The 23,045-nt window shown below is 39.4% G+C and overlaps 1 protein-coding gene across 4 annotated transcripts in view; it reads right to left on the bottom strand.

Annotated features, from left to right (window-relative positions):
* The window catches only part of bard1 (BRCA1 associated RING domain 1), a 177,863-nt gene that overhangs the window by 45,387 nt on the left and 109,431 nt on the right, over positions 1 to 23,045 (bottom strand). For all 4 annotated transcript variants that reach the window (XM_043693340.1, XM_043693343.1, XM_043693341.1 and 1 more), the window contains 2 exons: positions 2,365 to 2,473; positions 904 to 1,036 (listed from right to left, as the gene is read on the bottom strand). In XM_043693340.1, coding sequence (XP_043549275.1) covers positions 904 to 1,036; positions 2,365 to 2,473 — 242 coding nt within the window. The remainder of the gene's footprint in view (positions 1 to 903; positions 1,037 to 2,364; positions 2,474 to 23,045) is intronic.

The following is a 23,045-nucleotide window of genomic DNA, read 5'->3' as shown; positions in this document are numbered from 1 at the left end:
GGGTGGAATAAGAGGAATTTAGCCAGAATTTTACTCCAGTTTGGAATTTTTAATTGCTGTTCTCACCTCTACAAGCAAGCACATGGTTTTGGGTGATGTGAAGACAGTATGAATTTATCAAAAGTTAAAGGCTTATTTGCACTAAATGTTTGAGATCGTCCATGTCCTAAATCCCTTGGTGTTGAAAGTATCTCTCCCATCATTAGGGCGGCATGGTGGCTCAGTAGTTAGCACTGCTGCCTCACAGCACCAGGGTCCCAGGTTCGATTCCAGTCTTGGGCAACTGCACATTCTCCCAGTGTCTGTTTGGGTTTCCTCCAGGTGCTCCGGTTTCCTCCCACAATACAAAGATGTGCCGGTCGGGTGAATTGGCCATGCTAAATTGTCCACAGTGTTAGGTGTGTTAGTCAGAGGGGGTGGGTTACTCTTCAGAGGGTCGGTGTGGATTTGTTGGGCCAAATGGCCTGTTTCAACTGTAGGGAATCTAATCATTCTTTTGTTCCCTCTCTTCAAGCCAGTTTATTCTTTTCTGTTCATTTTTCTTTTCCATTTGCAATTTGTTTATGGCTTTTCTATTCATAAGGTGCAATTAGTATAAACTAACTCCTTTAGCAGCACTTTATACAGTTATGGTTCACTTATGAAATATCCCCATGAAAGTTCATGTTGCAGCATAGTTTACAGTCTTTGCTGCTCCAATGTTCATCTTGTTTCCCATATTATATGTTTGTGGACCTCAAATAATTTAATGATTTATCACTCAAATAACAATCCAATTTTATTTTCAATTTCTAAACTCCCTAAATAAAACTATAGAAAATAGTAGCATTTCTAACCAAGTATGATCTTATACAATTAAACAACTAGGGTTTGCATTTGGCATGCCTATGTAATGAAACATACCCGAGGTATTAAATTCAGTGCAGTTCCCAGCTTTCAACAGCTTTACTAATTTGTCAAGTTTTTTCTTCTTGGCTCCAAGGAGATCACTTCCAAGTAACACAATCGGTCCATCTCTTCTCTGGTTTGAAGTCACCTATCCAATACAAGGACATAGAAATGGGTTAGTCTTGATTAAGGTAAACATCTGTACAGATAGATGCTGGACCACTAAGAATCTACCCTTCAATATTAAACACGTGAACACACCCTGGAACTGAGCACAATGGACTTGCAACCAAGTTATACCTCCTCTGATACTAGTTTAAGAATAATAGAATGCTTGAATTAACTTAACCTTAACAGTGAATGAGTGACAAGTACTTCTAAGATTCTAAATGCTTGACTAAGAGCTTGACTGCAAAAGTACTATTCCTTTGGCTGCCATGTCAGTAATATTGCTAATCATGCTTTAAACAAACTGGATGAATAGGATATAAACATAGCTACTTGCAATAGCTGGCAATTCCACAATGTAATAAAAATAGAAAACTGAAGATACTGAAACACAAATAGGAATTGCTGAAGAAACTCAGATTTGACAGTATCTGCAGTGAGAGAAGCAGAGTTAACTCTGAGTCTCGTGATCCTGCATCAGAACCTACAAATTCAACAGTGTTTTGCTGATTTGAGCCCAGGTTTAACCCCTGCTTAATGATGTTATCTGATTCTAGCTAGCCTGTAAAATCTGGGCCAGGGACGAGGGAGGAGGGGAAAAAAAAAGCAAGGGAAATAAATCACAAACAGAAACAGAAAATTTGTGTACAACCTATTGTGTCTGTACCATCAGACAGAAAGCTTTTATGCCTAATTCTACTTTCCTGCTATCAGAGTGTAGCACAGAATGTCAAATATTCTTTACAATGCAACTCTCTGCCATGCTTTGAAGCAGAGTGTTCCAGGCCTCCCCCATCACCCAATGTGCTCTGAAAGCTCCAGCAACGTGCCGTAATGTGCCCCTTTATGTTGTCAGGCAATAAATAAACCACAATGTTGAGCATTTCAACAAATCATTCCATACAACCTAAAAAGAAAATAGAGGTAGTGCTGCTGCCATCCTTTCCTATTTATTATCCAGTGATCTCTACTGAAAGCATGTGGATAGTTAAAGACTGGGTTAATCTGTGGCACCTGATATATTTGAATAATGTGCAGCTATAATCCGTATTCATCCTTGGATGATGCAATAAAAGTCCACATGGAACTGCACATCAGTCAACTGAAGAAACTAAATTAGCTCCTTCCAATATTAGTGTTGTCTAAGACTTTCATTTAAGCATCCATTAAAAGATTTATTTTATAGAATATTGCGGTAATAAACTAAGTTTTTGTCGTTAAAGACAATTAACAATAATGAATAGGTAGTTATTGGATACTAAAATCCATAAACACCAAAAGGATTACATTCTATCATTGAATACTTACTGCAAAGCAGTGCTCAGCAACTGGATCCTCATTTTTGGGGGAGTGATGTAAAGCTGCTATCATTTCTTCTGAATTTGCATAATCAACAGGCCGCAGCCCAAAAATATTGCTGAGGAGATCATTTAAAGATAAATATTTCAGCAAATTGGCATATGACAGACATATCCATAAAACATTATGAAATATGATCAATCAGGATTCAGATGTTCATAGCTTTGGGAGAACCCACATTTGAAAAATTTAGATAGTAAACTCATTCCAAAAACATACTGAAAGAAGATTTAAAAAGATACACATCATCTCAGACACCCGAGCACAGAAAACATAGAAATGGGCAGCTCAGCATTTTGCAGAATATCGAATTAACACTTGGATTTCCACAGATTTTTACAGACAGATCACCAACAATCTCACTAAATGTCCCACTTCTGTTGCTATGTTCCAAATTTCTCATTGCAAAATATGGTTTAAAAGAATGTGATATTGCTTTGATGTATCTATATAAATGTGTGTGTGGCCTTTTTGATTGTTCCTTTGCACCGTAAAATTTCAAAGCATACTCGGGAAATTCTTCCATGAGAAGAATTGATAGCTGACAAACTTGAACCTCTATAAAAGCATATAATTAAAATTAGTCAAAAGGAACAACATATTGAATTTAACATATATAAAAAGGAAATAAAGGAAATAATGGTGCTTAAGGTAGGCAACACCCAGGAACCAAAGGCTTTAATCTAGAGTACTAAAAGAGTTATGACATAATTAGGAGGGCAGCATTGACCCCTATCCTTGTCTTATCTCCCCCACTGGTCACAACAAAGTCTGAGTTTAAAACCAAGGAGATTTTGGCAATTATATATACAGCCTGTACATAGCTCAGTGCCAGAAACAATTCAGTCAGTCAAGCAAAGATACAAGAATGTTTACAAAAGATTTAAATCATGCAAATATATACAATTACCATCCTTGAAAAATAACAGGTGTATATATAATCAAAAATATAAAATCTCTGCATAGTGTCATCTTAAAAATACACTGGCCAAGTCAATAATTAAATTTTGAAAAAAAAAACAGAATTATTCACCGATTGTCCAAATATTAAGTAGTAGTTGAAGTCATTTTGCCCACAAACTGCTGGCATTAGGGATTCGTCCTGGATCAGGACGATTACTATATCTGGACTCAGAGGTGGCAGATTCCCATTCAAGAACTCTTGGGTTGCAGCAATGAAGACTATTCCTGTAGGAACCCTCCATTTATGGAAGTGAGGCAGTGCAGTGGGTTTATATCTCAAACTTTGAAAAGATGGGTTTCAAAGAAAGACTGTTGCTCCAGTTAAGTTCTCAACTCACACTATGCTTGAATCCAATGGCTCCAATACACCCAAAAACTCAGTCCTGAGTCCTTTCTCAAATGATTGCAGTTTTACTGACTCTACCAAAGCAGCTGGTGTTATTTACAAATGCAGTATTTTCCTTTACAGCAGCCTTTTATTCGCAAAGTTTTCTTTCAAGGTCTAGATGTCCAAATATTATAAATTCATATTTCAGATTTTCATAAAATGAACAGATAGGGTAATTGCACATGCATTGTCACAATTTCCAAGGGCTCTGTTGATTTGGACATGCTGGTGTTAGATTCGTAAATTGCAAATGTCACTTCATTACTTAAAACAAGTGATGACCAGATTCCACCTGTTCAGAGGAAACTATAATTAATTGTCCACACATAGTCGGCTGACTGCCAAAATCTCACTTACTAAAATGCATATCCAAGATCACAATGTTATTTCAACATTTCTCAGTCTGCTCAGGGTATATTCACATTATGAAACATTGATCCCAATGAAGATTGACACAAGCATTCAAAAGTTAATCAGAAAAATGTATGTCCAGCATAAGCAAACAAATGTCACATTGGGTTAAAACACCAGGGATATCAAAATCTAATACAAATACAACTAATTTGGCAAAGAAAAAAACAATGCCATTTTGAATGAGTATTTCCTATTATGCAGGTTTTAATATTGTTAATAAAAATAATTAATAATACATATATCATGAGGAAACCTTTCAAAGTACCTTGCTTTCCTCCAAACCACATTCACTATTTAATGTGCGCAAGTAACTTGATCAACTTTTTGAAGTCTAATGAAATTAAACCTTTGGAGATAGGACTTCAGTGCTAGTCAATGGATCAACTTAAGCCACTTTGATTTGATTAATTACAAAACAAAGGTGACAGTAGGATGAACAAAATTCCTAGTAAAGTTCAACAGTTTTCTATAAAGCATTTGAAACAGTAGTCATTTGTCATAGATGGTTTCCTGAACAATCTGTAGAAGTCATATGACAAAGGTTGCATCACCTGAACTTTCAAACAGTTCCAAGATGTAGCTAGACTGTTACTGAAAATGGCCCCATGCCGGTTTTGTTCTGCCCTACCTGGAGATTCAGTACCCCTGTAGTTTTCCTCAAGGATTCTGTTGTGGAGAAGGGACCACTGCCCACCTCCTTTTGTAAATATGCCTTTGTGTACGTCTGGGATAACTCAACACTGTTTTTTGTTGATACTCATGTTGAACAGCTCCATAACGCTGGGTTCAGTGCTCCATAGGCTGTCCAATGAATGCATACAGGGGTAAACATTAATTGCTGCTTGAGGACCATAACTTGACGGTCCTTCGATCTGCCCAAAATTAGGTATTTCCATGCAAAAATAACAGTATGTGGTACACAAAAAATAATATCCAGCATAATGTGCTGACAGACATACCAAAGCTTTGGTCAGCACCTGCAAAGTGTCAACGGGTCAAGGTGTCACTCTAAGGCCCCACTACCACTGCATACTAAGGGACTGTAAACATGTAAAAACCTCTTGGAGTTTATGCTTATACAATAATTGCTGTGAAATTAAAATGTACATTGCCTGTCATGTTAAGTACAGTAAGGCACTTAATGAAACTATCTTTATTGCACTTTTATATCATGTTAAATTTGCGCTGTTAGTTAATGTACCTTTACAAATTTTGTGAATATAGTATATTTTGGGAGAACAGTAAAAGATATGAAGAAGGTCCTTCCATCCTGGGTATAACAGGACTAGGGATCATAAAATATTGGGTCTTGATGAATTAATCTAATCAGAAAATCAAGAGAAAGTTTAGTCAGAGTGGTTGTTTTTTGGAATGTGCTACATAGTTGAAGCAAATATCCTGGACGCTTTAAAAGGAAGCCAGATAAAAACAAGGGAGGAAGGATTAGAAGGATATGCTAATAGGGTTGGACGAAAAGGAGTGGGTTGAGGTTACATGGAATGTAAACATCCACAATGGACCAGTTAGGCCCAATGGCCAAATTCTATGCAATATCAAAGGCATATTTTTTAAGGGCATGTAGTCAGGTATATACAACTGGCATAAGTTAGTCACCAAAAGAAATTATGCTAAGAGCTTGTACTCAAATTCAAAAGGCCAAGTTCATGAGAATTTGAACAACACAGCAAAATTCTCCTTGTTTGGTCTAATTGGTCCCTCACCATGAAAATCAATTCTGAGATTATAAATTATTGTCAGGGAAAACAATGAAAACAAGAAGGTGGCTGAGAATAGCTTTGGTCTGGGATGGTAAATGGGTGAGCCTTTCTGTAATTTAGAGCACAAGTTGCCTAATAAAACAATGCTTAGTCAATAGCCCTTTCAGTTTGGTACAGTGAAAGTCTTAAAAATTACAGTCACTGGAAGTTCAAATATCTTTCTAAACGTTGTCAGTCGCTGAAGGGATCGTAAAGCAAAAAACCTTTCACCCATTGACACTTGATTTAAACATGACCCATCCGATCTCCAAAGTCCATCCAGAAAACTGGGTTTTCTGGCTCAGCAAATTTTACATTGTTACCTTATTCAGAACACTTGTGCTGTATCAGATAGCTCTGCAAGATTTTAATTCTCTTAAAGGTACAGTATCCCTTACACCTTTATAACATATGACATGATCTTGAGTAGACTTGCCTACCTTTCTGAGTTGTTTGTGGTATATAGTATACAGACCTGCAAGATGGGAAAAAATGCATTTTTCGGCTGTGATGGAGAGAATCTAAGCGCACTGCTTGGAAATGCAATCATAGCTGGATCTTTTGATAACCATACACAGTTGAAACAAGCACTGCATGGAACAAGACTTAGATTAAAAATAAGTCTCAGAGTGGAACCAGTCCAGAGTGACAAGTATGTTGGTGTGCTGACTCCCTGTGATATCTCCTTTGAGGTTCTTTATGTGCTGAGCTATAGCTCAGCACATAAAACCAGCTGTCGAATCTTCCCTTTGTAGATTTGCTCTCCAGGTCAGTGTTGATGCTTTTCTCTGTGCAAACTCCTTCTCTAGGCAGGTACCTCTCAGAGAGTTCTTATTAGCAACCTACATCTGTTGGTCTTTTGGCAGTTCTTCCCCAGCTGTTCAATTTTGTTTCAGTTTTATACCCCAAACCATCAGATCGTTTCATTGGTGTTAATGTTGTCAAAATACTAAATTCAAGTGGAAAGTAAAATTCGGGTCACAAACATGCCAGACAATATGAGCATCCTATCAAGTGAGAATCTAATCATTGTCCTTTGATACCCAGTGGAATTACCATTGCTGAATCCCCCATTATCAATATGCTGAGGATTAATATTGACCAGAAACTTAATTGGACTAGCCATATGAATAAGGTGGCTAATATAACATGTTAGAAGCTAGGAATCCTCCTGCAGCAAGTAACCCAGTTCCTGACTCCTCAAGCCTATCTCTGAGGCACAAGTCAGAAGTGTGTTGGAAAACTCCTCTACTTAAAAGCAGCTCCAAAACAATTCAAAAGCTTGACACCATCCAAGGCAAAATAGCTTGTTCAATTGACTGCATACCAACAAATATTCACTCCCTCCACCACCAATGCTCAATAGCAATCGTGTGTCGTATCGACAAAATGCAGAGCAGAAATTCACTATGGTTCCTTCGACGGCACATTCCAAACCCACAACCACTTCCAAACGGATGGGAACACCACCATCTGCAAGTTTACCTTGCAGGTCCGTATTTGGAATATATTACCATTCCTTCAGTTTAGAGTCATAGTTATGGAGATGTACAGCACGGAAACAGGGCCTTTGTTCCAACCCACCCATGCCGACCAGATATCCCAACCCAATCTAGTCCCACCTGCCAGCACCTGGCCCATATCCCTCCAAACCCTTCCTATTCATATATCCATCCAAATGCCTTTTAAATGTTACAAATGTACAAGCCTCCACCACTTCCTCTGGCAGCTCATTCCATACACGTACCACCCCCTGCATGAAAACGTTGCCCCTTAGGTCTCTTTTATATCTTTCCCCTCTCACCCTAAACCTATGCCCTCTAGTTCTGGACTCACCCACCCCAGGGAAAAGACTTTATGTATTTATCCTATCCACGCACCTCATAATTTTGTAAACCTCTATAACGTCACCCCTCAGCCTCCGACACTCCAGGAAAACAGCCCCAGCCTATTCACGCTCTCCCTATAGCTCAAATCCTCCAACCCTGGCAACATCCTTGTAAATTCTTTCTGAACCCTTTCAAGTTTGACATTGTCTTTCCGATAGGAAGGAGACCAGAACTGCACGCAATATTCCAACAGTGGCCTAACCAATGTCCTGTACAGCTGCAACATGACCTCCCAACTCCTGTACTCAATACTCTGACCGATAAAGGAAAGCATACCAAACACCTTCTTCACTATCCTATCTACCTGCGACTCCACTTTCAAGGAGCTATAAACCTGCACTCCAAGGTCTCTTTGTTCAGCAACACTCCCTAAGACCTTACCATTAAGTGTATAAGTCCTGCTAAGATTTGCTTTCCCAAAATGCAGCATCTCACATTTATCTGAACTAAACTCCATCTGCCAATTCTCAGCCCATTAGCCCATCTGATCAAAATCCCATTGTAATCTGAGGTAACCTTCTTTGCTGTCCAGTATACCTCCAATTTTGGTGTCATCTGCAAACTTGCTAACTATACCTCTTATGCTCACATTCAAATCATTTATATAAATGAAGAAAAATAGAGAACCCAGCACCGATCCTTGTGGCACTGCACTGGTCACAGGCCTCCAGTCTGAAAAACAACCCTCCACCAGCACCCTTTGTCTTCTAACTTTGAGCCAGTTCTTATCCAAATGGCTAGTTCTCCCAATATTCCGTGAGCTGGAACTCATTCTGCAAAAGTATTTTGGGTGTACCTACACCAAATGGACTGTATGGGTTCAAGGTGGTTAGTCATCACCATTTTCTCATGGACAATTAGGGATGGGCAATGAATGCTGGTCTAGCCAGTGAAGCTCACTTCCCCTGAATAAATTATGCCAATATTGACCACCTAGCTTCCCAATTTTAACCCCTCACCAGCTAACAATCTAAATCGGAAATATTCCGTGGCCCAGCACTAACATATACCACCTCGAACAGCACATAAATAACATGCCTTTTTTTTTTCAAAGAAAGGAGCTTTTTCTCTGTTGATGTTTTGAAGTTTTTCTTTTAAAAATTAATTGGATGAATTGTTTTCCTAATTTCATGAAATGAAATCTGTTGTCTTGAAAATCTAAAATCCAAGATGTAAATGACGCAATTACATACATTTTCTTTCTCTGTCGCATTATTCAATAAGGCTATGGGCATCAAATGTATCAAAGGCTCCTTTTCTTTTTTTTAATCAAAGGGAATAAGATAAATCAACACTCAAAGTTTGCATTGCTCCCCTAGTAAATTATGAGAAAAATGGTTTGTTACCTCTTTCAAAGAGAATTGCACTGGAAGCTGGGACAAATGTTGAGCAGATTTTGTCAAATCATAGAGCATGTAGCAACATAATTTAGCGGATCATTCCTGTACTATTTCACAGAAAGAATGATTCAACCAATTCCACTCCACTTTCCCCATAGTTCAGCTTTTTTCCCTTTGTCAAGCAGAACTAAAATTTGTCTTTGGAAATTTATTATTGAACCTGAACTAGTGAATTTATTTCCATTCCTGTAGGAAACAAGTAGTTTCTTATACTAATCAAACAATTTTAAGTTATTCTGGCTCTGTTTGCCGAGCTGGGAATTTGTGTTGCAGACATTTCATCCCCTGTCTAGGTGACATCCTCAGCGCTTGGGAGCCTCCTGTGAAGCGCTTCTGTGATGTTTCCTCCGGCATTTATAGTGATTTGTACCTGCTGCTTCCGGTTGTCAGTTCCAGCTGTCCGCTGCAGTGGCTGGTATATTGGGTCCAGGTCGATGTGCTTATTGATTGAATCTGTGGATGAGTGCCATGCCTCTAGGGATTCCCTGGCTGTTCTCTGTTTGGCTTGTCCTATAATAGTAGTGTTGTCCCAGTCGAACTCATGTTGCTTGTCATCTGAGTGTGTGGCTACTAAGGATAGCTGGTCATGTCGTTTCGTGGCTAGTTGGTGTTCATGGATGCGGACCGTTAGCTGTCTTCCTGTTTGTCCTATGTAGTGTTTTGTGCAGTCCTTGCATGAGATTTTGTACACTACATTGGTTTTGCTCATGCTGGGTATCGGGCCCTTCGTCCTGGTTAGTTGTTGTCTGAGCGTGGCTGTTGGTTTGTGTGCTGTTATGAGTCCTAGTGATCGCAGTAGTCTGGCTGTCAATTCAGAAATGTTTTTGATGAATGGTAGTGTGGCTAGTACTTTGGTTGTGGCATGTCCTCATTCCGTTGTCTTTCCCTTAGGCATCTGTTGATGAAATTGCGGGGGTATGCGTTTTTGGCGAATGCATTGTATAGGTGTTCTTCCTCTTTTTGCAGTTCTGGTGTACTGTAGTGTGTTGTGACCCTTTTGAACAGTATCTTGATGCAACTTCTTTTGTGTGTGTTGGGGTGGTAGCTTTCGTAGTTTAGGACTTCGTCTGTGTGTGTGTGGCTTTCCTGTATACCTTTGTGGTGAATTCTCCGTTCGGTGTTCTCTGTACCATCACATCTAGGAATGGGAGTTGGTTGTCCTTTTCTTCCTCTCTAGTGAATCGGATTCCTGTGAGTGTGGCGTTGATGATCCGGTGTGTGTTCTCTATTTCTGTGTTTTTAATGCTTACAAAGGTATCATCTACATATCTGACCCAGAGTTTGGGTTGAATTTGCAATAAAACTGTTCTAACCTTTGCATTACCGCTTCTGTTAGGAGTCCAGAAATGGGTGAACCCATGGGTGTGCCGTTGATTTGTTCATATATTTGGTTGTTGAATGTGAAGTGTGTTGTGAGTCACAGTTCCAGTAGTTTGAGTATGCAGTCTTTGTTGATAGGTTCCCCGTCTTGTTGTCTGTTCTGTACGTCCAGCAGGTTGGCTATTGTTTCTCTGGCTAGGGTTTTGTCGATAGAGGTGAACAGTGCCGTTACATCGAATGAGACCATAGTTTCTTCCTTATCTATGTGTATATTTCTGATGATGTCCAAGAATTCCTGTGTTGACTGTATAGAGAGTCTGGATCTGCTGATTAGGTGTTTCAGTTTCTGCTGTAGTTCTTTAGCCAGTTTGTGAGATAGCGTTCCTGGTAGTGATACTATGGGTCTGAGTGGGATGTTTGGTTTGTGCACTTTAGGTAGCCCATAGAATCTGGGGGTGGTGTTGCTTTCAGGTTTCATTCTCTGTAGGTCACATCTGGTTATCCTGGACAAAGCAGAGTACATCCAAAAAGCACAACTACTTGCAGATACCAACACCTACCAAAAGAGGGAGTTTGACCCCACCCCACAGCTCACCAATAGGATAAACAACACAGTGAAGCACCTACAAAAAAACGGACTGACAACCGGAAGCGGCAGGTACAAATCACTATAAATGCTGGAGGAAACATCACAGAAGTGCTTCACAGGAGGCTCCCAAGCACTGAGGATGTCACCTAGACAGGAGATGAAATGTCTGCAACACAAATTCTCAGCTCGGCGAACAGAACCACAACAACGAGCACCCGAGCTACAAATCTTCTCCCAAACTTTAAACAATTTTAAGGCTTTCTCTTGAATTACCTCATTCACTGAACTCAATCTCACAATTTAGTCACAAACTCTGTCATAATAACCTCTAAGTCACCACATCCTAATGGCTTAATATCACATTGTATCATACAGAACAACCCTGTCAGGGTCATAAAAATCTACAGCACAGAAAAAGGTCATGCCAGTCAAAACAACCATCTAACTATTGTAATTCCATTTTCCAGCACTTGGCCGATAGCCTTGTATACCCTGGAATTGCAAGTGTACATCTAAATACTTCTTAGAATTTGGAAGTTTCCGACTCTACCATCCTTGCAAGTAGTGAGTTCCAGATTCCAACCATCCTCGAGGTTTTCCCTCACATCTCCTCTCAAACTTCTGCCCCTTAACTTAACTTAAAACTATTGACTCCTCCATTTGGAGGGACCCCTCCATTTGTGTAAGCCCTGCATCATTTTTGTCTTGGACTCTTCATGTGACACACACTGCTTACAAAGGCCCAACAATGTCTCTTCTTCCTCAGGCAGCTGAGGAAATTTGGCATGACAGCGAATAGCCTTACCAACTTTTATAGGTGCACCATCGAGAGCATTCTGTCTGGATGTATCACTACCTAGAATGGCAACTGGACCATTCAAGAGGTGGTTACAGAGAGTGGTGAACATGGCGAGGACAATCACAAAGGCCCGGACAATCAAAAAGGCCAACCTCCCATCTACAGAATCCATCTATCATGCCCGCTGTCAAAGAAAGGCCGCCAGCATTCTCAAAGATCCATTGCATCCTTAAGGGACTGGTGTTCTTTCAAACCAAGGTCCTTCTGATCCTTGGTGCTTCCCAGGGTCCTACTCTTCATTATGTACTCTCTTGTTTTGTTTGTCCTGCCCAAGTGCACCAACTCTAAATTAACCAGATTGACTTCTATTTGTCACTGATCAGCCTATCAGATCAATCTTTCTAAATCTTCCTGTAGTTTAAGGCTATCCTCCTCACTACTTACCACCCCAGCGATTTTGTATCATCTGCAAACTTACTAATAATTCTAATATTCTCATCTAAATCATTTATATAAATCAAAAACAAAAAGGGCCCCAAGAATGACCCTTATGGGACCCCACTGGACACAGTCTTCTAGTCAGAAAAACAGCCCTCAATCATCGGATGCTCAGTGGTTAGCACTGCTGTCTCATAGTGCCAGGGTCTCAGGTTCGATTCCAGCCTCGGGCGACTGTCTGTATAGCGTTTGCACATTCTCCCTGTCTCTCTGTGGGTTTCCTCCAAGTGCTCTGGTTTCCTCCAAGTGCTCTGGTTTCCTCCCACAATCCAAAGATGTGCAGTTTAGGTGAATTGTCCATGCTGAATTGCCCATAGTGCTCAGGTTTGTGTAGGTTAGGTGCATTAATCAAGGGCAAATATAGAATGATAGAGTAGGAGAATGGGTCTGGGTGGACTACTCTTCAGAGTGTTGGTATGGATTTGTTGGGCCAAATGGCCTATTTCCACACTTGTAGGGATTCTATAAAAAATTCTATAAATCACTTTCGGCTTCCTATCAATCAGCGAAGTGTGGATCCAATTTAGGAAATTTGGTTGAATCACATGGGGTCTCACATTGCTATCAGTCACCCATGCAGGACCTTATCAAAAGTGTTATAGTGTCCAAATAGAAAACATGAAAAACAGTGCCCTCACCTACACCTGACCATCTCTTTGAAAAATTTCATCAAGTTGGTCAAACATGTTCTTCCTTTAACAAAACCATGCTGACTATTCTTGATTAATCCCTGCCTCTCTAAATGTAGATAAAATTATGTCCCACAGAATTACTTCCAATAGTTTCCCCAACAGAGGTTAGACTGATTGGCCTGTAGTTTCTCGATTTATCCATTGCTCCTTTCTTGGATAATGGTACCACACTGGTTGTCCTCCATTACCCAGGACCTTTTCTATGGCCAGTGAGGAAATGAAAAGTTTGCCCCTGCTATTCTCTTCCTTGCCTCACTCAACAATTTGGGATACATTTCATCTGGAGATTTATCTACTTATAAGGCTGCTAGGTCACTCAGAACCCCCTCTGTCCATGCTAATTTCTTTAATTATATCACAGACCTTCTCCCTGATTTCTATACCCCTATCATCCCTCTCACAAAAGTATTTAGAACATCACCTATGTTTTTTGACTCCACGTACAAATTACTGCTACATCCAATCTCTGACATCAATTCAATTGGATGAGCTCTGCTGACAGAGCAGGAAGGTTACGTTTGCCCTCAGTTCGGTTTATTTCAGGGCTGGGAAATGAAAAGCTTCTGACTGCAACTTAGCAAGCAACCAAGATATTTTATAATGGAACTTGTTTTAATGAGGGTTAGCTTTGATCAAGGTTATTTGCTGAAGCATTCCTATATTGCTCCTGCTCTGGCTTGCAAATTTTCTTAAAACTATCCACTCATCAATTACTTCACTGCTAAAACTGATTAAGATTACACATTTTATATTAATCCATACGCAAACCACATTGTCCTGAGTTCCTGATCCCAGACTCCTGTCAGAGCCAATACCCTTGACGACATTAAACAATATCATTGCTATTCACTATATGCGCAGTGTGACTTTCTAAGGGCTCACTAGGGACTTGTGAATTTGACCTCCACTCATCTGAGATGGAAAAGCGCTAATGGTCTAATTAACAGTAGCCCTCACTGTCGCATGCTTGCACTACGGCTATAAATTGACTACAGTCCAGTGAACAAGGTTAAACAGAAGGTTTTTCTTAATTATGACTACAAATAAATATTAAAGATACGAACATTTCATTGAAAATCTTCAATCAGTTGTGTTATAGATATAGAGTAGAAACGGTGTTTTGCAACTGAAAAATTGCATACAGTTCACAAGCTTCAATAATGGAACTACAAACTGGGTACTTGTGTTTCAGTGAATTTTGGTATTTAGGTATGTTCTGGACTACAAAGTTAAGATTCCAAAGGTCATCATTTGTGCTGGTTTCAGACAGAACTATTGAGAATATGATGATGATTTTTTTCTAGTGCCTTCTGTATAATAAAGTACAGTCTCTGTCATAACATCTCAAAACATTTCATATACAAATTTCTTTGTCATACAGCAACTTGCTGTGCAGGTGAATATGAAACCTGTGTTAAGGGAAGTGGCAAACTCAAAGGAGATGAATTGATATGACACTGCTTTGGATTGGGGGAAATGTGGGGAAGGTGGTGACAAGTCACTCTGACAACTTTGCACTCTTCTTCAGATAATGCCATAAGAACCTTTCACATGGTCTTCCTAGATCAGCACTTCTGACAATATAGAACACAATACATCCCTAGTGTGGACGTTTAAAATCATGAGCTTTGTGAATTTCTATTACAAAGCCAAGCTGAAGATCTTTCCTTGTTATTTCTAATGGAAGAACATGCTTATAAATTTGCTACAAATACCAAGCACTGTTTTGTTTACTATATAATCCCTAATGAAGTCTATTTAAGAAAGGCAAAGAAAACAATTTTGAGAAAACAAATTCAAGAGGGGAGCTTTGCTTCTTGTATAATCTGAAGTACATTTGTGTTATATATCCAGTTTTTGTGATTCGATTGCTAATCCACATGGACAACACATTTTATTTCGTACAAGTTACCTCATCCCCCAATATTTCTCCCTAACAGAATTCTATGCTGATTAACTGGGGTTCTCAGTATTTTACAAATCTATTCATGAAATTCACACTCTGAGTTTTAAAACAAATTGAAAAGGATGGTTCTACTTTCTTCTGAATACATTTCTTCATTTGTAAACTGAACACACTGCAAGTGGTCTGATCAGCAGTATGATTCCCTATGGGTGTTTCATCTCGATGAAGTCAGAATAGTCAGCTGAGCTGAATTTTCTCTTGGCAGGGACTGGTTACTCCTGGCAGTACTGAACCATCAGAACCTTTCAAGAAAGCAAATCATAGTTCTAGCATGGAACTGGAATTAGATCAGGAGAAAACAAATATAGCCGTAAAGCAATTTGTTCATGGCTTTGCTCTCTCTGCGTAGTAAGCTATCACTAGAGCTTCTCAGTGGCATTCGAATTACAGCGGGAAGGAAAACAGACTATATTATAAATATGGAACATCTTCCTCATGGATATGGAATGTAGCAAATCGAAGATCAGCTCCACTTTCCCTGACCTGGGCCATAATCATTACTGCATTCTGAATTTTATAACCTCCAAGCTTCTGAAACCTCAGAAAATTCTGGGTACAATATGCACGAAGTGAAGCTTTTGATTCAGAAACCAGAGCCTGCACATTGCTCAAAGCAAAAAGAAAGCTGGCTATAATACATGTGGGACTATACATGAATAGCAGAGAAATGCTTCACGCATTTTGAAGAACCAGTATAAATGGGGACTGACAGATTACGCAAGGTGTAGAAAGGGGAATGGTGTAATAAAAAAATAGGTACTCTACAAAATTCCCCTTCCCGCAATCTGACAACATGATATATACTTATGTGAATTTAATGTATGCAAAAATCACTCTTTTCAAAAGAAAATATGCCATTAGAACTGGGCATTTTCACAGTGGAATTAGCATTTGTCTTAAAAAAAAGTATGGCACTTAAACAGAGAGAGCTTGTTGTCACTCCACAATGTATCTGACTAAGGAATAATGGTACATATGACCAGATGAAATTCAACTGGACGACTAAAACCTCAAAGCTGAGAAGATTAGTATGTAGCCATTAATCACAGAATTGTTATACAGGGCAAAATGAGGTCATTCTGTCTATCGTGCCTGCAGTGGTTCTGTTATCTAGTACCAATCTCTTATTTTCTTCCCCCATATGCCTGAACATCAGGGGTGCAGATATGTTAAAGAAATACTCACATTGCTCAAAGCAATGGTAAATTAAGAAATTGAGAGATAACTGGACAGAAGTGAGACATGTAATGACCTTCCAGTGTGACACAGTAATGAAAAGATACTGGGATAGATTTACCGATGATCAGTCATCATGTCAGCATAGATTGAAGTTGCACTTAGAGACCTTACAGAATTCCAATTGTAGCAGAATCAAAGGGAATTACCTGGGAAATTGAATTTTCCTCTGGGCAATTCCTTTATGTCTGGAACACTCCAAAAGTCTCCATAAAAATTACAGGCATTGGATGGTTCCAATGAAATTAAGTAAGTAGTTACTCCAGAAAAGTTAGACTATTAAACACATATTCTAACTCTAAAGAAACCCCTTACTTACCTCATTCATCCTCCATCACCCAGACCACTTACACCTCACAGAACCTGACCTGACACCTCCCATTCAAGAGATCTGGGGCCTGACACACCCCCTCTGTCAGACCTAACACCCAACCACCATCCTGCCATTGAAGCACCCCTGAAACCCCACCACCATAGCTATCTGACCCAACCCAACCACAAACCCAGTCCCCACTGCTATCACCAGCCCCGATCCTGACCCTGCTTTTACATCAGATTCAAATCCTCACTATCTAGAATATAACCTCTCAATGCCACCATGGGGTGGGACTTGAACCCACTGCTGACTGACTCAAGAACAAGAGAACTTTGTTGACTAGACAGTGGATCAGAATCTTGGATACCTATTTGTGCTATACACTTTCAAAATGATAATTTCAGATGACAGCAGTAAACTACGAGGGCATTTTTCTGATTTGGATGTCAATTTGAGAAGAAAGCAAATAGGTATTCAGACTGAGGAAAAGGAAATGAAACAGAAAGGAGTGTATGTATGAACTAAATTTGTGATATAAAATGCTTAACAGTTCAGATGCAGACACCCGATGAATTCTCACATAACCTCTTTTCATAACTGAAGCACGAACTTGCACGGAGTACAACAAGTACGAAGACTGCAGAAAGGCACTTGCCATTCACAGGGGAAATAAGAGGAAAGCAAACACTGCCTCAGGGTATGGCAAGAATAGCCAAAGGCCAGTTAGGTAACCGACAATGATTTCGAAGCAATGAACGTGTTGCGAGTTACAAGTGGGAATCACCACCTACATTTTTATTATGAGATAAAGTGTCAGATGTGCCAGCAGTAGTATTCATTGAAGTCTGGTTTGAAAATTCAGTATTTTAATAAACTTGAAATCAAACAAACTATCACCAAAAACTTAGTTAAAAATCACACAACACCAGGTTATAGTCCAACAGGTTTAATTGGAAGCACACTAGCTTTTGGAGCGACGCTCCTTCATCAGGTGACTATCACCTGATGAAGGAGCGTCGCTCCGAAAGCTAGTGTGCTTCCAATTAAACCTGTTGGACTATAACCTGGTGTTGTGTGATTTTTAACTTTGTACACCCCAGTCCAACACCGGCATCTCCAAATCATGACCAAAAACTTAGTATGTATAAGGCCGATTTTGTCCAAATTGAGTTCTGTGAAAAACAAAGAAATCTGCTTGCAAATAATCACCAATGGTTCAACTAAAACTATTATGAACACTTCAAAAATATCAGTATTGCCTGAATATATATTGGAGGTAGGACTCATGCCAACATTTTCTGACATATACTGTAAGTTCTGTTAAGTTTCTTAATGAGTTTCACACAGCTGCCATGCTTCATCGATTAGATTACTAATATGCCATGGCTTGAAATTCCGACATACGCTTTTCATTCAAATTTATTGTAACAGTTAAAACTTATTAAATGACTCATGCGGTTTGCTGGCTATGATTATAATAATTAATTTAACACTGTTTCATGTAGCTGAAAGCCCCTCAACAGCTAATGAACAGAGATTTGGCACATTACCAAGTGCTTCATGCCTTCTACTCAGATTAAATGTAATTGTTTAAAGTGCAGCAAGGCATCATGGGAATTGCAGCTCATTTACTACTGTCTAGCAACTCAGAGCTCTGTACACATCATCAATGCACTCACTCGAGGCACATGGAAAAAACATTAACAGCTCTCTGCTTGTGATGTGGCTGCTTGCTTTTTTCCCTCCAGGCCAGCAATGGTGATTAACATTTGTAGGCAGCTGCCCAGAGTCTGTTTACTCTATCAAACTAGCACATAAACTACTAAGCTGCTGCAGTGGAAATTTCTGATGGCTGTAAATGTGAATACACATATACTGGCCTGTATGCTTCTGAAAAGGGCAAGATCCAGGTTACACATACCTCACATTAACTACCATCCCAAATTTCACATTCTTAGATAATGAACCATTGAGCTGCGTATTTTCTATTTGCCTTGTTTTCAGAGAAAAATTCTATATGGTATTCTGAACTGCGAAGAAGTAGGAAGTCTTGAGTTATTGGGTTGATTGTGTTCTCTAATAAAGTACATTTTTTAACAAACATCTCTGGAGTATAATAAATCTGAAGACTTAATTAACATTCACTTTTTAAAGAGAAAACCATGTTATTATGTGTGGTGACAGATGGCTGAGCATTCGTTATTCCTACAGCAATCTTTGAACTAAAGAGAGTTAAAAAAAAATACGCGCTAAATATTCCATTTACCTGGGAACCAATGACCTGAATAGAATTCAATCACCTCTATGTTTGGGGAGTACCTAGCTCCTAATGCCTCCTGGAAGGCAATGATTACCATTTGATAAATGCGCTCAGCAGCACAATAGGGCAGAAAACCAGGGAATATTTATAAATGGCTACTTACAATAGACGTTATTGGCAATTAGTTTGAAAGGACTCAAATGAAGTGTACACTTTTCCTCAGGAAGGGAAAGACCAAATCAACATCATTTGCACGAGTTACAATAATTCAGAATAGCTTCTGAATACAATGCTATCGAATGATCTGCTGCCCTATAGAATGAGGCAAATTAGACCTGAAGGCCAACATAAAGTGAAATATTGTTTTTATGTTTGCGCAGGCTTGTCTCTGGTAGCTGCAAGTAATTGATTTCATCATGAAGCTTAAAAAGATTGAAGCAACTATCCATAAATGAGAGTAGAACGGTAGAACAGCAATGTTGTGCACAAGAATGAAATGATTCCAATAGAGAAAATACCAGCAAAGATGATATTTTCACAACTATGGACATCTGATTCCACTTTCATGCATCACTCACCGAAGACCATAGGATCACAAGACCATAAGATAAAGGAGCAGCATTAGGCCATTCGTCCCAGCAGGTCTCCTCTGCCATTTGATCCTGCCTAATATGGTTATTAAACCCCATTTGTATGGCTTTTCCTGTAAGCGTTGATCCCTTCACGAATCAAGGACCTACTATCTCTGTCTTAAATACACTCAATGACTTGGCCTCCATAACCTTACACATATGTGCCAGTGAGTTGCATAGAATCACCACCCTCTGGCTAAAGAAATTCCTTGTCTTAGTTCTAGAGGGTCATCCCTTTATTCTGAGGCTGTACCCTCAGGTGCTAGTCTTTCCTACTAGTGGGAGTTTCTGTTCCACACCCACTATATCCAGGCTTCTCAGTATTCTGTAAGTTTCAATCAGGTATCCTCATCCTTCTTACCTCCATTAAGCACAGACCCAAAGTCTTCAACTGCTCCTCGTATAAGCCCTTCATCCTGGATTCATTCTTGCAAACCTCCTCTGGATCCCCTCCAATGCCAGCACATCCTTCTTTAAATATGGAGCCCAAAACTGCTTATAATATTTCAAATGTGGTCTGACCAGAGCCTTATACAGCCTCAGCAATACATCCCTGCTCTTGCATTCTAGCCCTCTTGAAATGAATTTATGTTTGCCTTCCGAACTGCCAACTGAACAGCATGTTCAACCTTAAGAGAATCCTGAACTCAGATTCCCAAGTCCCTTTGTGTTTCACATTTCAAACATATTCTTCCCATCAAAGTGCATAAGCTCTCACTTCTCCACATTGTATTCCATCTGTCAATTCTTTGCCCACTCTCCTAGTCTGTCCAAGTCCTTCTGCAGCAACCCCACTTTCTCAATACCACTGATCCTCCAACAATCTTTGTCATCTGCAAACTCAGCAACAATGCTCTCAGTTCCTTTGTCCAGATCACTAATATATAAGTGAATCGTTGTGGTGCCAACACTGACCCCAGTGGAACTCCACTAGTCATTAGCTGCCATCCTGAAAAAGACCCCTTTATCCCTACTCTCTGCCTTGTCAGCCATCCAATCCTCTATCCATGCCAGTACCTTGCCTCTAACACCATGGAATCTTATCTTATTTAGCCACCTTTTGTGTGGCATTTTGCCAAAGGCCTTCTGGAAATCCAAACTGATCTCATCCATTTACTCTCCTTTGTCTAACTTGTTTGCTGTCTCCTCCTCTTAAAAGTTTTTGTTTTAATAATTACAGTTTTGTTAAATCACAGAATTCTGATAGTCAAGCAATGAAACCAATGCACGTTTATTTTGTATCTGCCATACCCCATCAGCACTTCATAGTCTTTTCAGGTAAATTATTAACCCAAATCTCCAGCTGTCCCATCAGGTGAATGTAAAGCATCCTTCACAGCTACTGGAAATAGGCAGCTTCAGCATTTGCATCCTCAACCCATCATAACTCAAGTGACAATTTCACGCTTCAGACACTTCCTGAATCATTCTCTAAAACAAAGCACCTAACACTCAAAGTTCTAGAGAGAAATTGAAGAAATTACGTCTATAATTTCCCAAAGTCATGAGGATAGTAAAATCAGAAACGTTTAGGGGGTAACTATACATGTCTCCTGTCTTAAAGGACGACAAGGTAAAATCTGAAAATCACAGAAAATGAGCCTAGTGCGATTGCAGAAGCCCCCTCCATTTTTTGTGAAAGTCATTGGGATAATCTGAGTTTGTAAAAGATCTTTTATAAGCATGAATCATTTACAGTTTTAAACAATGGGCAGAATCTTCCTAGCTGCTAAACAACATGGCAATGGCAAAAAAGTTGGGAGTATCAGCAGAGATCAGCAGCAAGGAGATTCCTGATGTTGAGGACTCCATTTTTCACCCAAGTATTGAAAAGTGAGACAAGATTCTTGCCAGTGATTGGCGATAGACCAATTTGTATGTATTAACATCCTAGTTATTAAATCATTGCTGCTCATTAATCATTAGTTTCCCATTCCCTCACCTCTGTACTGAAATTAGACAACAATGCCCAATATGAAAATCAGACCTGGTAATCTCATCTCATCGCTTGATGCTTGGGTCCTCCATTTTGGACAATAGTCACAAATATCTAAGGGCAGGCTCCATGAGCAGCAACACTTACCATCCACAGGACATCCAGGCTCCTGTCCGTAAAGCACAGTGCCAATTTGCCTTTGCCTGTCATGTCTGGGACAATTGATAGGATCTGTGTAAGGTAACTGCAATCTGCGAGCATTTGATTTGGTACATGATTGGGCTTTAAAGGTGAATGTTGGGACTGGATATCCCAACAGATCCTGGACATGGCTGATATTTCTGCCTATGATGAATGGGCAAATGCAATGAACAGGATGCCATAGCGACATCGTACAGAGAAATTAGGTAAATTTAAAAAGATAGCATCAGAAGACTTGCGAGGGCTTACAGAGAGGAACCTCCAATACATACAATAAACTTGACACTCAGCTAATCGCTGGTAAAATTCAGTCCTGTTACAGTTCATTTTACATAATGAAAGTATGAGGCACTCAGAGAATATAAGAAATAGGTAGAGTGCTCTCTTATATGCACTTCCTTGAACTTGTTCCACTATTCAATAAAATCATGGCTAATCTGATAATCCTCAATTCCACTTTCCTATCACAAGAGCAGAATTTCTATGAGACTGAGTAGTGACCTTATAGAGGTTTATAAAATCATGATGGACATGGATAGGGTAAATAGGCAAGGTCTTTTCCCTGGGGTGGGGAGTCCAGAATCAGAGGGCATAGGTTTAGAGTGAGAGGGGAAAAATTTAAAATGGCGCAACATTTTCATGCAGTGGATGGTGCACTTATGGAAAGAGTTGCCAGAAGAAGTCGTGGAGCTGGTACAATTACAACGTTTAAAAGGCGTCTTGATGGGTTTTTGAAAATGAAGGGTTTAGAGGGATATGGGTCAAGTACTGGCAAATGGGACTAGGTTAATTTAGGATATCTGGTCAGCATGAACAAGTTGGACCGAAGGGTCTGTTTCAATGCTGTACATCTCTATGACAGATCATATGTAAACAAATAAATTATTTGAAATATAACAGATGATATGAATATCAAGTGAATACGATGTATATAGATTTTCAAAAATATGTAATAAGAACCTGATAACAAAGATAATGGCATACAAAATTAAACGACATTGAATAAAACAGAATATCAGGAAACTGGAACTCAAGCAGGGTATTTGTATTTATATGTATATATAATATGAGAAAGTGTGCAAGAGAGTGAGAGCATGAGAATGTGAGAGAAAAAGATTGAAACTTGGGAATCGAAGAACCATTGAAAATTATTACTGCAACCAAAGTGGTAATTTTGTCAAAAGGTGCAGAAAGACATGCATTCACAATAGGCGGGACAGACAAATGCAAATGCAGTTTAGCATTGAAATGGTTATTTATTAAAATGGAATTGAGAAGCAACTTATAAAGTAATAATTTAAATGGAGTAGACTGAGGAATATCTGTGAATGCAAATAACAGTCAACAAAAACAGCCACAATCAGAATTCTGGTT

The sequence above is a fragment of the Chiloscyllium plagiosum genome, chromosome 7 (assembly GCF_004010195.1).
Source record: "Chiloscyllium plagiosum isolate BGI_BamShark_2017 chromosome 7, ASM401019v2, whole genome shotgun sequence".
NCBI lineage: Eukaryota > Metazoa > Chordata > Chondrichthyes > Orectolobiformes > Hemiscylliidae > Chiloscyllium > Chiloscyllium plagiosum.
This window is presented reverse-complemented; position numbering and strand designations above follow the sequence as displayed.